Source organism: Astatotilapia calliptera, chromosome 14 (assembly GCF_900246225.1).
Source record: "Astatotilapia calliptera chromosome 14, fAstCal1.2, whole genome shotgun sequence".
Lineage (NCBI taxonomy): Eukaryota > Metazoa > Chordata > Actinopteri > Cichliformes > Cichlidae > Astatotilapia > Astatotilapia calliptera.
Genome location: NC_039315.1, coordinates 16,252,550 through 16,268,801, shown reverse-complemented (window position 1 = coordinate 16,268,801; position 16,252 = coordinate 16,252,550). Strand labels below are relative to the sequence as shown.

Sequence of the window (16,252 nt, the reverse complement as noted above, 5' to 3'; positions counted from 1 at the left end):
AAGGCTTCTCTGGCTTCTTCCCATAGTCCAAAAAAATGCATGTTAGGTTAATTGGTTATTGTATATTGATGTAGGTGTGAATGTAGGCATGAATGTTGCTTTAGGCCCCAGTGCCAGCAGGGATAAGCTCCATCTCCCCTACGCTGGATAAACAGTTCAGGAAAAAAAGGATGCAGATCTCATTTTTAGCCTAATTAACATGAATTCAACATCTGAGCAATAAGAGGGAGGACAGATATGAAGAGGACGATGCTTGGCCTGAGGATAAAACACATGCTAGGAAATGTGGGAAAAGTGATTATGACAGAGATGACTAAAGCTGACCATTTTGTTCACAGTGTAGCAACAGCACACCTACACAAGAGTTAGATGTTATACTGTACGATAAGAGGGTGTGTTCTAGGTGGGATCAGACAAACCAGATAGAAAATACAAATTAGAACAACAATTAAGATGTTTTTATCTGGGCTATGAAAATAGATGTAGATGTTCTGAATCTGTGCAGTGTTCACACAGGTACAGTCACAGTTTGAGGGGTGGCGGTGGCTTTAGTCTCCTGGGTCTACTCACTAATCTCCAGCTGTCTCTGAATGCGTCCCTTGCAGCGCTCCCTGTAGTCCGACTGAGTGGTGTTGTATTCTGACATCACCTCGACAAATTTACGGGACAGTGTGGAGTGCTGCAGAGACAAGGAGAAACAACAAACCACTTCACCTGAGTCCGACTGATGCTGGCGCCAGACAGTAAATAAGAGAAGTAAGAATAAAGTCAATGCTACGTGAACAGGAGTGTAGCAGTGTACCAACTGCATATTACACACTAATTATATGAAAATGTAGCGTGTTCAGAATGGAAATAGGACAAATAGGCCCAACAAGTATACTCAAAGCAGTGAGTATAATACTATACTATGAATACTAACAGAAACACTTGATATTTTCATGTGCTGTTTGATAGACACCATTAATCCACATTGTAATGGGAGGAGGTAACCTCTCACATGTGAGTTTTATTTGTGATTACGGTTAGAGTTGGGGGTTTGAATGCCATGATGTCATCATCTGTGAAGTTGTCTCATCTTTGCTGATTGTCTGAGAGAAATCCAGCGATGTCCTCACAGGGTGGGGAGGGTGTTAACTAAAGTACTCAAATATGGCTCACCGTCATGCAGTAAGATGCAACTGGAGCACAGCTGTGATTCTTCTGCTTCCCTGAACTGTACCTGTGTTTTACGTATCCTCAGGTCGGCCGATGACCTGTTCTGCCCCTCCTCTTGCTCAATGGTTTGTTGGATACCTGGGCAAATGCACAAAAGTACACATTTGATCAACAGACAGCTGCTCTCTTTGAATAAAGCCTCCAATGCTGTCTGCCTGTAGAGATTAATTAAATCATACACAACGTACAGATTAGATGAATTAACAAAGATACCAATGATTTAGCTGTTCAGTAGTAGTGAAAATAAGGGTACGAATCCGTTGATGATACCAGAGGAAAGACGAGGAGGTTAATAAAAATCAAAAATGAACTGTAACCACGAGAGCAGAACTGTGCTCGCAAATCCTCATGGTACTCTGCTAAATAGATTATGAGGAACGGCAGTTCATTTTGTGTGCAGATCTGGCATTTTGTCCTGAGGCTAGAGCAAGAAGAACGGTCCAGAGGTTATTAAAAATACAAGAATTCAATATCTGGAGACCACAAACATACACATCCAAATTTATTAGAAATCCAGCTATTTGTTTTTGAGATACCGTGTTACAAGGTGGACAAGGGAAAGGATGAACTGTTACAAGAGGAAAGGCTAGGAGGTCAAATCATAATCAATAACACTCTGGAGGCTGTGAATTTTTTACCGCATTCGGTCAATGCTTGTGAAGCTGGGAGTGAAAGTGCTGGACACTTTGTCAATAGGGGAATCAAATTCTAATTCAACACCTGTAATCAAGAGGATGTGATCTATGATCTATGTATTAAACTATAATTATAACCCGGGGGTGGTTATTATATCTACGTATAATAATGTAGTAATGCACTAAGATTGCCATACATGCATGACACAAAGATTAACTAATCATACGTCAAATCAGTCACTCAGATGAATAATTGATGATGTGGAAGAAGCAGTGACTATTAAGAAATTCATCAAGGTACAAATTACTGGGGTGACTGTTCCCGTTCTAGTTTTCCAGTGACATGTTAGTGTGTAATAGTCACTTTTTCTTGGCTGCTTCGTCGCTGTCACACATCAGGAAGATGCTGCCGAGCATAATAACGTAAATGAAAGGCCATCAGAGGCCACGGGAAGTACTGTTGCTGAAATATACAGAGATGTAGCTTTCATTTAAATCCAGTTTTTCATTTAAGATGGGATTAGATGGCTGATGAAGGCTGCTACACCTTCATGGACACATCTTACAGTGAGATGTGCAGCTACACCTGACTTGTTACTGTAAGGGTCTGTGCTCGTTTCTATTTATACACACAGCTTCAGTATAACAAACTATCACAGCTCATAGGGTGTTAAAAACATGATAACTCATAATAAATTACTTGCTTTCAGGATCTCTGAAAAACGTGTACGATCGGTCTTGATCGATTCAGCCACTGGGGATGCTTCCTTTTTGCCAATTAACTACAACTGTGTATTATTTGGAAAACCCAGACAGGCTAGAGGAGTTGCTTTATTTATTTAACACAATAATTGGTTGTGTCACAAAGGAGACATTGTATTTTAATTGTTCCAGGAAAATCCACGATGGGTTTTTGATTTACTTTAACATAATCAGTATTGTGCATCATTTAGAAATCATTTCAAATTGGATTTTTGCCTTGAATGTGTTTCCAAAACCACTGAGAGCATGATTAAATCCACTCTTTGAGCTTGTTAAGTCTGTGTCTTCACAGTGCCAGGCTGCGCTCAGTACAACCTAAGAGTGGGCGATCGTGGCTCAAGAGTTGGGAGTTCGCCTTGTAATCGGAAGGTTGCCGGTTCGAGCCCCGGCTTGGACAGTCTCGGTCGTTGTGTCCTTGGGCAAGACACTTCACCCGTTGCCTACTGGTGGTGGTCAGAGGGCCCGGTGGCGCCAGTGTCTGGCAGCCTCGCCTCTGTCAGTACGCCCCAGGGTGGCTGTGGCTACAATGTAGCTTGCCATCACCAGTGTGTGAATGTGTGTTTGAATGGGTGGATGACTGGATATGTAAAGCGCTTTGGGGTCCTTAGGGACTAGTAAAGCGCTATATAAATACAGGCCATTTACCATTTAAGAGTATTTATAACTCTAGGCACATATAGCTAATTAGGTACATCTTGTCCACAGCACAGAAAACGATCCTTTGCTTCACTACTCATACAAGTTTTTTCTTAATAAATAGTTTAGGTGCATGAAAATAAACCACTAGCACAAATATAAGAGGTCCTCAACAGCCAAAGCAGACTGTATATGCAGTACTCAATGCAGTATTGGTATTGTGAAATTGAAAATGTTCATTAATACTATAATTTCCCATCTTTATTCTTAACTGGAAAGCTATTTAAAAAGGCATTTGGTACATTTACCAGTTTTCTAGGAGGTACAAAGAATTCACTTTTTAATTGTCTTATTTTTCAATTTTGCTATTTTGATGCTTAAACCTACTTATTTGAATTCTTGGTATTTCTTGAAATAAACTTTCTTTAAAACTAAGTGAACAATTGACCTCACGAGTCACTCTAAAGCAAAAATAAGCTGCAGACACCTTACAACCAATTAAAAATAAATAAATCAGTGGTTGCCTGGTGATTCCGGTATTTTGTTATGTTGTTGTGATTATGCTGATGATAAAATGCCAGATTCAAACAACTACTTCAAATAAATAAATAAAAAACTGCATTGAGCCAGTTGTCTTGACTTCCACAAGTGCTTGCCTGCAGAACTTCAGCAGCGATTAATATAATAACTTTATGTTCATTTTGATTTACCAAAATGACCATAATTCAAAAAGACCAAGATCAACCTCTGAACCATCTGTTGTCTGTTTGCAAAGACATTTTGAATTATTCATAATGGTTAAAGAATACACATGAAATACAGTGGAGAAAATAATTATTTGGTCGTCTGCTGAATTTGTAGTTTTGCTCACTTACAAAGAAATTTTTATAGTAGTTTCATTTTAATGGAGGGAGACATAATATCAGAAAAAACACATTACATAAAATATATAGATTGAATTGCATGTCATTGATTGAAATGAGTATTTGATCCTGAAGCAAAACAGGTGGAGAACACTTTGTTGCTGAACACAGCGGTAAGCTGTTTAATTGTTCTTGGTCATCAGGTTTGCACAGATTTCAGGAGGGATTTTGATTCACTCCTCTTTACAGAAACTCTAAATCCTTTAGATTTCTGCTGTTTCAACCCCCCAAACAGATTTTCTACCGACTGAGGTCTGGAGACTGGAAAGCTCACGCCATGACCTCAAAGTGCTTCTTATTTAGCCACTCCATTGTAGCCTTGAAGACATGTTTTCAGTCTTTGTCATGCTGTGTAATCAATGGTGTTCTGGGTGACTGTGGTTCCAACTGCTTTTAGATCATGAATAAACTCCTCTGGTGTAGTTTTGTGCTGACCCACCACTTTTCTCATGATCATCCTGACCCCATGACCCATGAGGGTAACTGATGGTCATTTTATATTTATTCCATTTCCAAATTATTGCACCAACAGCTGTCAATGTCAATTCAATTTTATTTACAGTGGGGCAAAAAAGTATTTAGTCAGCCACCGATTGTGCAAGTTCCCCCACCTAAAATGATGACAGAGGTCAGTAATTTGCACCAGAGTTACACTTCAACTGTGAGAGACAGAATGTGAAAAAAAAATCCATGAATCCACATGGTAGGATTTGTAAAGAATTTATTCGTAAATCAGGGTGGAAAATAAGTCCAGGCCCGTCTGAAGTTTGCCAGAGAGCACATGGATGATACAGCAGAGGATTGGGAGAATGTCATGTGGTCAGATGAAACCAAAGTAGAACTTTTTGGTATAAACTCAACTCGTCGTGTTTGGAGGAAGAAGAATACTGAGTTGCATCCCAAGAACACCATACCTACTGTGAAGCATGGGGGTGGAAACATCATGCTATGGGGCTGTTTTTCTGCCAAGGGGACAGGACGACTGATCCGTGTTAAGGACAGAATGAAAGGGGCCATGTATCGTGAGATTTTGAGCCAAAACCTCCTTCCATCAGTGAGAACTTTGAAGATGAAACGAGGCTGGGTCTTCCAACATGACAATGATCCAAAACACACCGCCCGGGCAACAAAGGAGTGGCTCCGTAAGAAGCATTTGAAAGTCCTGGAGTGGCCTAGCCAGTCTCCAGACCTCAACCCCATAGAAAATCTGTGGCGGGAGTTGAAAGTCCGTGTTGCTCGGCGACAGCCCCAAAACATCACTGCTCTCGAGAAGATCTGCATGGAGGAATGGGCCAAAATACCAGCTACTGTGTGTGCAAACCTGGTAAAGACCTATAGTAAATGTTTGACCTCTGTTATTGCCAACAAAGGTTATGTTACAAAGTATTGAGTTGTATTTTTGTTATTGACCAAATACTTATTTTCCACCCTGATTTACAAATAAATTCTTTACAAATCCTACCATGTGGATTCATGGATTTTTTTTTCACATTCTGTCTCTCACAGTTGAAGTGTACCTCTGGTGCAAATTACTGACCTCTGTCATCATTTTAGGTGGGGGAACTTGCACAATCGGTGGCTGACTAAATACTTTTTTGCCCCACTGTATATAGTGTTCACTAAGCTTCTTGTTGATGGTATTTTAGCCCATTCCAGCCTTATGCAGGTCTACAATCTTGTACCTGATGTCCTTTGACAGCTATTTGATGTTGCCCATGGTGGTGAAGAGGTCAGAACAGGTGTGCTTTATGCACATAATGAGTTGATTCACTGATTCTGATTTGTATGCTACATCTATGCTAGCCTGAGTTCTCGCAAGGTAGGAGGGGATCAAATACTTATTTCACTGAACAGCATGGAAATCAATTTCTAACTTTTATGTGTTGTTTTTTCTGTGTTTTTGGTCAATATTCTGTCTCTCTCCAATAAAATGAAACTATCATAAAAATTAGAGACTGCTAATTCCAGCGAGCAAACTGAGCAAGGGGTTCAAATAATTATTTCTCCTACTATATATAAAAAGTAACTGCTGTTGCTCCCTCTTCAGGATCTATCATAGGGTGCACTCTGAGGTCACTCAGTGAAACACACAGAAAGCAGCAACACAAAGGTATCCTGTGGCATCAAATGACGTGAACTGGAGTGACACAGTGGACTGTGATGCAAGGCCTGGTCTGCCTGACAGCACTTTGTCAAGCGTGTGCCTCCCGATACATATATGTATGCTTATCTTTGTGTCTCCAGGCTGTAGGCATGCCAGATGAAGGATAAGGCAATCATCTTCTAGTTCTGTGCACCGAAGTATATATTTATCTTCCTTTAATACAGAGTATACCGTTTCTTTACTGAATCTATGAGTGTAAACCAAGTCGTCTGTCAGCTGCCAAATGCTATACAGTTCACTGTCTCATTATGTCTCACTTGTTACCATCTCGCCGATCCTAAGAAAGTACCAGGACCACGAGATAAACCACTGTGCACACATATAATAAACAGCGCAAGAAAATTATTTTACATGGTCATTAACCAGTTAATTGGTCTCTAATGTATGAAATTAAGATATTCAGTTTGCTAACACATTGAAAATGCTTGTCAGAATCTCTCTAGTCCCATGTTGGCAGTCCAAAGCCTTCATTTTTCAGTTTACAGTGATGTAAGTCAAGGAAAAGCTGCAAAATCTGAGAAACTGCAACCTTAAAATATTTCAGACTTTTTGCTTTAAAAAAAAAGAGATAGAAATTAAACATTTTACTCCTGGTAGTTTCATTCACAGTTATTAGAAAATTCCTCACATCCTTGTAGACAATAAAACAATTTTGAGCATTTATTACATAAAAATACTGTCATACTCAAAAGTGCAATAATTTTTGGATGCCAATCAGAGTTTTGGGAACCAACTGGTCACTAATTCTCAGAACAAGGCACATTTAAATAAATTAAACAAATGCAAAAAAGTTGAAGCAGCATAGAAAATAATAGTAGCGGCTCTGGCAGGCGAAAAGAGAAAGAAAGTATACCCACTCTTTAACTTGGAGCGTACTTTGTTGGCCAACTTCTTGATGTCTGCCATAAGATCCTCAAGTTCAGCTTTAGTTTCTGAGAGGAGATGAGACAAAAAGGAGAGGATGTGTTAGTGGATTACATACTAACTCAGCCAAGCACATAAACCACTGGGAAATACGATTTCACAGGCACCGACTCCATACTGACACACAGGAAGTGTCGCTCCCAACAGAGACAAACATTCATCACTTTCAGTCCACAGCAGCACAATTCATCCTTCTTTAACCTTCCTGCCTTCTTGGGACCTTTTTGTGCCACTGCTATGTGTTAAATGGCTGCCATTTCCACTGTGTTCAGTAGAATATAACCAAACTTGCCACAGGATAGTTTTTACCTGTCAATGTTAATATTCCAGTGTGAATTCCTTAAATCAGCCTAAAATGGCTGAGCACTCACTAGCTGGACAACACACTACACAGCTCACTAGCTGGACAACACACTACACAGCTCACTAGCTGGACCCACACAAAATGGCACTCTGGCCCAGAGCTCACCCTGCTCTGGGCTTAAATACCCTTAATTGCTGATGGGAGTCAGCTGTACAGGAGGGAAAGGTGGCACTTCAGGCAGGAGGTAGTGGGACACGCCCACACAGGCACCCTCAGGAGAGAGAGAGGCCCTGCTAGGGCCGTAACAGACCCCTGGTGAGGACAAAGATGTGATCGTAGCAATAAATCAAATCACGATGGATGAAAAATCTGGCCTACAACAAGATGAATTTAGTATATTTTAGTATATACTGTATAAATTTGATATAGATGATGGAGTTACTAATACATTTAAAATCTCTGCCGGCAGTTTGTACTGATCGTTTAATACGCAGAAAATGTTCAAATGGAGAAAACAGCGGGTACTAGAACTGGAACAACTGGTGTAGCTTTGATCAACGATGAAGACTTGAAACATTTGCTAGTTTCAGGTCAAATCAGTGTAATATGTTATAGGAAACAGGGAAAAAGGTAAAATTTATTTTGTGAGCACAAAGGAAGTTTTTCTCTTCAGTGAAACCTTCAAAAGTCAGCAGCAGTGAAGGGCCCACTCAAGTGCTTTCCATGTTCAGGTTATCACAAATGTGAAAAAGGCACTGGAAATACATTTATTTTCTGTAGCAGTCAAATTTGTGGCTTTTTCCATGTAAAAGGGCCACTGAAGCATTAACCATTGCCTGTTTAAAGGCTGAATACATCCATTTACGCTGAAGAGAATTCATCTTTTTTCATATATGGATCTACATTTTCTTATAAATGTGCAGAAGTGCATTTTCATAATTTTTTCCATGTGCATTCATCACCAACACAACCTCAATTAACCTCAATTTATTTAGGGCATGCTATTTCGTTGTTACAGTGAAATAATTGCATGGCCTCATATTAGAAAGTACGTTGTTAATCATTTGCTTTATGACAACGACAGCAGTGGAGGAAGTAGCAGGGAGATAATAACATTTACAGTGCTGTGAAAAAGTATTCGCTTCCTTCTTGGCTTCTTAGTTTTATGCATATTTATCACACTTAAATGTGTCAGATCATCAAACAGATGCTAAAATTTAGGAAAACATAACCTGAATAAATACAAAGTGCAGCTTTGAAAGCATTATTTCATTTATTAAAGGACAAAAAAGCTCTTCGATCTTACTTGACCCTGTGTGAAAAAGCACTTCCCTCCTAAACCAGATAAGAACTCCAATCAAGATCTGTGATAATTGTGAGTTTGTCACATCACTGTGTAGGAATTGTTGCCCAATGTTCTTTGGAGATTTTTTTTTGAATTGCCCCCTCTGTGATGCCAAAAACAACCTGACCCATCAGGGCATGGACAGAACACCTCTGGTTTCATCTGGAAATACAAATCATTTGAGTCCCGCAAGTCAGAGAAAATGGAAAAGCTTTCACACATATTCCCTCTCTCTATCACACACACACACACACACACTACCCTGGAGCATTAACTGCCATTTTTAGCACATTGCAAGGGGGTGAGAAACTCATTTATCATCTTAATGCCATAAAAGAACCAAATCTCCATATGTTAACAAGCTGTAGGAGGCCAGCATGAATAAAAGATTCTTCTAAAAAGTTATTCCGGTCAACCTATTCAATCAAAACAAACCGCCTGCAGTAGTTCTTTCTAATGAGTTTGTTTCTGCGTAGTTCCCTCCTTTTTAAAGCTGAATAAATCACAACGATAAATAACGGCCAGTTTTAGCCCCACTAAACTAAAATTCGTGCTAAACATCTGAACCCAATTAGAGACACAGCCTCAGTGGATAATTTGATTACACAGTACGAGGAATACTTCAATCACTGCTACATGTTCAATTACTGAAATATAATATTTGCACATATCTCTGATGGGAAAGAAACTGAGAAATGTGAAATCATCATCATCTCTTCCTCTGAAGCTACAATACAGATCCATATTATATGAATGCTCCTCATGGCAGTCTGGGATATAATTTTAATGATTACGGACAGTCAGAAAAGCCCACATGGATGGCAAACTGAACTCTGAAAGGAGAATGTTATATTTGGATTTTAGTGACACTGAATAATACCATTCATACCATTTCATCTAAATCCTAATCAGGAGCTCATTCAAACAAACCCTCACTGATGCGATAATGCAAAAGATGGTAAACCATTTATAGACTGATCAGCAAAGCACTACAAGACTTTAATCTGCTTAACAGATGCATTTCCATATCAGCCTGTGGTACGTACAGCTCAGTGAGACAAAGCTGTGGACACACAGAGTGCTGGCTGATAGGTGTCATTTCACATACAGCATTTTTGTTTTGTTTGTTTTTAAACAGCAAAGTGGAACATTTTCATTACACGGACAGCAAACACACTGATCACCCTAAAGTCTAGCTTCAAACACATCAAGAATAAATCTGAATCTTTCTTTTTTTTTTACCAATAAATAAAAAAAAAAAAAAAAAGAAAAGCCAACAATAAATTTATTGTATCACCAAAGACTTCCTTAAAGCTCAAGCCTGAAAAGCCTTTTCATGATGTGTATCACTGATCCAGACGCACATCCTTGCAGGAGATTGTGTTTAAGAAATGCCAGAAAATACCTGTTTCAGTAAACGAAATGAAACAAAAAAAATTTAGGATATATTCAAGCGTCTTTTTGAAATGTGATGCACAAACACTGGGCAAAAATCCAATTAATAGCAACTGAAAGATGTAGAACGAGAACCTCGGGAATAGAACCGTGAGCACAGGATCATTTTCCAGATAAAAAAAAAACAAAACAAAAAAAACTCATAATGGAAAGACTCACTCTCTTGAGTTTACAAAAAGTAGATGTGGAAGAAAAGAAGGGGGTTTAAAATTGTTCTTTTAAGAGGACTATGCATATAAAGTGAGATCATGTATTCTGTCCCTTCATTTACATTTGTAAGTCTCTATTTCATAAAAGAAATTAAAGGTGGGAAAAAACACAGAATTAATGTAAGTCTACCATATCAACACTCTCCAGCTACAATAAATAATAACCTACCAATGTTTTTAAGAAAAGAAAAAGAAAGCACAAGTTAGAGTACCAAGAAATAGCTACTCCACTCAGGAAATGAGCAATTGGGAACTAGATCCTTGGTATGTGTTTGAATAAGCCCATATCGCTTGCAATTAATTTTGCTGCCTGTGGCAACAGCAAATACTGAGTTTGTCAGGGTCAATCACTAAGGTGGTGGGCTGAGAGCTTCAAGGCAAAATAACAGTGTATGTGCTATGCATGCATGTGGACATGTGCACACTTCTTCATAAGGCTGATTAGTTTCAGTTGTGTAGGACTGAACAGATCACCGATACATGACATCAGGCAGCTGCGGGCTAACCTTCTGTGTCATCCCTCATTTTAAATGTCAATATAGCAAGTCTCACTATTGACAACAGCTATATGTTGTGAATATATGTGTAAATAAAAAAACTCTTACTTTCTAAAATGTGTTGGGATTTTGATTGTTCTTGAAATAAAAACATTGTGCTCATTCATAAATGATTACAACTTGAAATAAACCTGTAGGCCCGAGTAACAGGTTGTGATGTGATGTTTGTGAGCGGTTGGTTGAGGTTGTTGGTAGTCACTAGGTAAAACTGTTTGCAAGGAGATACATGGCACACTGAGCTTAAAATCTCTCTGCGATTGCTTTGGCCACTAGCAGATTGCTGCAGTCGCTTGTAGTTTGCATGGAAGACACTGAATTGCCTGCAAACCCGCTAACTATTCACAGGGGATTTTTTTCACGTTTGAAAAAGGGAGCAACAAATCAGAGAATGTCTGCCTTCAAAAGTCGCACCTTTTCAAGCGCGTGATAGTGATAGAATCGTTTTTACTTCAATCGTCTCTGTTTGAGGGCTTAATTTAAAAAAAACTTTCATCATTCATATGTAAAAAAGTATAATATTGTAAATTCATTGTTTAATTGGGTTCTATGAGTTTTAGAACTAGTAATAAAATCTGCTGATGTCATATTTATGCAGACCATCCATCCATTCGCTTCCACTTATCCTTTTCAGGGTTGTGGGGGGCGCTGGAGCCTATCCCAGCTGTCATAGGGCGAGAGACAGGTTGCCAGTCTGTCGCAGGGCTAACACACAGGGACAGACAACCATTCTCGCTCACATTCACTCCCGCATGCACACCTATGTCCAATTTGGATTAACCAATTAACCTATCCCCACTAACTGCATGTCTTTGGACGGCGGGAGGAAGCCAGAGTACCCATGCAAACACGGGGTGAACATGCAAACTCCACACAGAAAGACCCCGATGGTGGAATTGAACTCAGGACCTTAGCAACAGTGCTAACCACCGAGCCACCAGGCTGGCTATTTATGCAGACAAACAGCAAATCTCAAACTCAGAGAACAGGACAGTTGTGTAGGACTGAATAGAAAATGATGCCTTCTTCTCCTTGGTGTGTGTTTCTCTTGCTAATTAAGCCAACTACTTCTGCAGAGTTTGTGATAAGACAAACTCAAGGAGAAATAAAATATATATGTAAATTTGTGGACGCATTTCACAAACCAGCAAAAACAGACTGGCTGTATAAAGACCAGGAGCAGGAAAAAGAGCAGATGCAAAGGACGCACACAGTATGTTGGATGATTTGGTCAATGGGAGGACAATGCAAAGCTTTGATTAACAAGCAGATGAAGAAGCAGAAGAAAATATGGACATAGCTTCTGGGATGGCAAAAGTAAGGGAATGCATCAGATTGTTAACTCTGTATTCTTTCCAATGGGCACCAGCAAAAATGTCAACCTGTAAATTTTGGTTGTATGACAGTCTATAAGAAAAGCTCTCACTGCTCATGTGATCTATGACCTCCAGTTACTCAATCATAAGTTTCAATTATTACAGTGTGATGCGTAGTTTGGATTTTATGCTCTCTATTAAAGCCAAAAAAGGGTGACAAGGGCGGGAACGCTTTACCGTGCACCTAATAAGTGACTGACAAGTTGCAGTTTCTCAGTTTTCTGATCAAACATCAAAATGGGAAGACGCTAAGTTTCTTTTACTTGCAGTCTGATTGTCAGATACAAAAGAGCCTGCAAATGATTTCGTTTAAATGATGGCACAGATCTTCCCAACTTCAATAATCAATCTGAATCAAAAGTTAAACATCACAGATTGCAAGAAATTTGTTATTATACCCATTTATCTTCAATAAAATGAAGAGCCTTTTAATTTGTGGATTCTCCCCCCACTGCAGTTAAGGTTCATCGTTGTGCCCACTTATTCATGTGTTTGCACTACTTCGGAAACTCAGAGGGGTGTGAGGTTATTAACAAGCGTGTCTCTCGGTTCTGTGTAACCATAGCAACCTCCGGTCACCTGTTCGATGAGGTCAGCTACCAGTATTACAGAGAAAATACCATAAAAACTGAGCTTTGTTTGAGGCTGTGTGTGATGTGTTTGTGTGTGTGCATCCTGTGCGTGCGCTAAGGAGTTAGATTAGATTTCCCGCTTGTGGTTACCAAACAGAGGAGGCCAAGCTGCTGAATCAAGTGTCTATTCAGCCTCATTACTGACTGTGTGAAAAGAGGAAGAGTACAGGAGCTGATGAATAAGCAGAGGGAGAGGAGAGAGGGAAGCAAATTAGAGGGCAAAACTGAGGAGTCAATTGAGCTGTGGCATCACACTCCATCCCTCTTCCAGACGCTCTCAAATGAAATCTTCAGGTCATGCTTGTTGCCATCATTAAGACTGTGTTGCTATGGCGATGTCTGCAGTCAGTCCTCTCGCCAGCTTCAGATTGTTTCAAAGTGACAGAGGGAAGGAGAGCGAGAGAGATGCTACAAGGCACGGAGAAATGTAGAAGCTCGGAGAAGAACAGTGTGATCACATATCAAATAAACGCAGGAAACACAGGAATTAATTTGTTTTGAAGGGTAATAAAATTAGCTTTTTGCAGGATTTACACTCACGTTACTCTGGTTACTCCAGCTATAATCAATTTATTCACCGCAGAGCAGTCTTATGATTTTAAGTTTTGTTGCAGTTTTTTGTTTCACATTTTGTCGTTTGTACATCTAGTACCCTGTGTTTCATCATCTTTATCTGCCGTTGTTTGTTTATGCATCTCTTTTTTATGTCTGTGTTATAGTAACATCCTGTTTAATTTGGTAACAACTTTTTGTGCATCTTTTACTTCTCGTCTTTACCTTTTAGCCATCTGTGTAATTTCCCACCCAGATCTATTAGGTTTCCCTTGGATCTGGGTTCCCACTTCATTCATCTGCTTTTATAATTTTTCAGGTTTTGTTAAAAATCACAGTAACCATCTTTCCTTCGAATAGTTCCTTTAAGCGTCCCATGATGTTGTTGGCTATTTTACTAATTATTGACGCAAAGCAGAAACAAAACAGTTCAGACAGGCGTGCTCAGTTAACTCTTCCCAATTTCAGTCTAGGTATTAAAGTATGTAGTCATTTACAACTTACAACACACTGTTACAACACACACTAAGACACACATATGATTAAATTGGTTAAATAAACAAACCGTTTCTCCCATGTGTAAACGCTGCAGATCTCCACTCCCACTTGCAAAAATAATGAATTAATTTAAAAAGACAAAAAAAAAAACAAAAAAAAAAAAAACCACAAGGAGATACACACACACACACACACACACACACACACACACACACACACACACACACACACACACACACACACACACCAGGCAAGTCAATGACCTTTTTCACAGTGGACTGACAATCACAGAGATTGATGACTTAACAACCAGAACGGTGGAGATTTGAAATGCTCATTTTATCAAATCTGTTACGGGAGTATTTAGTAATATCTTAATAATAACTGTTCCTGACCAAGACATCACGTGACATATAAAACAGCGGAGCAGAACACCATTGAGCTCATCAAGTTAGGGTGGAAATGCATAAAACAAGGCTAATGCAGTAATGCAGTGCTCCGGGCAATTTGCTGTGTGTCTTCCCCTCTTTCCCTGCTTCCTCAACTGTTCCTATCATAATAAAAGGTGCAAAAACCCAATAATGATAAACATTCAAAAACAGTGAAGAAAAGTGGATTAGAAAGAAAAAAGCAAAATGTAAACGTTTATGCCACACTTGCAATATTTTGCCATGCACAGACAACATCAGTATTGATTTCTTCAGCTGTTGGAAATAAAAAAAATGTAATATCACTGTAGAAATAATTCCAAAAACTTTTCCTTTAACTTTAAGCTATCAGTGTGAGGCTGTTCCTGATTATCAGATTGATGATATCTCAATTAAAGCTTTGAATCAAAAAGCAAACCTCCTGCAGTGAGCATGTTCTTATCATCCTATCACTTTCCTCAAAGGTGATCATTAAATCGTATCATGTGAACTGAGAAAAAGATCCCAGAATCCTTTCCAACGTTAAGCTTCTAGCCTACATGAACTATTACAGCAGGAGTGTTTAACCCTTCATCAAAACACAATCCGAGGTTGCTTTTCACATAACATGGGTAACATGACACTGACAAGATACCAAGCTGCTTCTGTTTCCTCCTCTCTGATGCAGGGTCAATTGGTGCCATTCCAATCTCTAACTTGCAGCTATTTATCTTCTTCTTCATCTCTCTCTCTCTCTCAGCTCCCTCTGTAAATATATTACCAGTCCTTTGTGCGTTTGCTCCGCTTATTGATCGTCTAGAGTCCAGATGCCTGATGTTTCAGAGAGACAGTGTGAGCTCATCCCTCAAATATTACTGACATTTGCCTTACTCCAGAAATGCTGTCCTAACATGGATAATGGCAAACGGAAAGCACAGTTACAATTTAACCACTAAAGTACTATGCATACAAGAAGTGTTTAAAAATAGAGCTCCTTCCTTCCTTTCCTGGGTTAGATTTGAAATCTCTGAGTACGGACTTATTTCTTTCCTGTAACTTTCTGTGTTACAGGAAAGAAATAATATTGTGTTTGGAGGAAAGAGAAAATGGCAACTGCACTCTTCATCCTGTTATTTTTTTATTTTATTTGGTACTTTACAATTTACGGCACTTCTCATGTGTAAATGAGTGAACACCATCAATAGCTGCCTGGAGAGCTCGTCATAAAAATGATTCTGAATGATACTGGGCCTGCCCCCTGCATCGCTACGACAGACGACTTTTCTTTTTTCCTTCCAGCACGGTCATTCATAACAACTATAACGCATTTGATTTTCAATACAGTCAGACAGCACGTCAAAGAGAATATGGGTCCTTCTATAAAGCTGTTGGGGACTAATGCTGTGTACTTGAAAAGGTTGCAAGAAATCAGATAAATGCACCTTTATGACTTGAGAAGCTCTACAGCCAACTCCTCATCTTAGCTTTGGTTGGACTGGTTCCTACTTGTTCTTACAAGTAGCATCTAATGTAGCTGCTGCTAGCAGCAGACCAAGCAGGGTCTTTTTTAGTCAGGTGCCTATACGGAGAAGCCAAATGCCTTCGTTCAAAAGTTTTATGGTCAGACGAGACAAAGACTGAGCCATTTGGTTATAACG

General features: G+C 39.3%; 1 protein-coding gene across 3 annotated transcripts in view; it reads right to left on the bottom strand.

The window, feature by feature from the left end:
- The window catches only part of LOC113035759 (syntaxin-1A-like), a 79,641-nt gene that overhangs the window by 17,937 nt on the left and 45,452 nt on the right, over positions 1-16,252 (bottom strand). For all 3 annotated transcript variants that reach the window (XM_026191443.1, XM_026191445.1, XM_026191442.1), the window contains exons 4-6: positions 7,196-7,270; positions 1,223-1,296; positions 571-679 (exon numbers count right to left, since the gene is read on the bottom strand). In XM_026191443.1, coding sequence (XP_026047228.1) covers positions 571-679; positions 1,223-1,296; positions 7,196-7,270 — 258 coding nt within the window. The remainder of the gene's footprint in view (positions 1-570; positions 680-1,222; positions 1,297-7,195; positions 7,271-16,252) is intronic.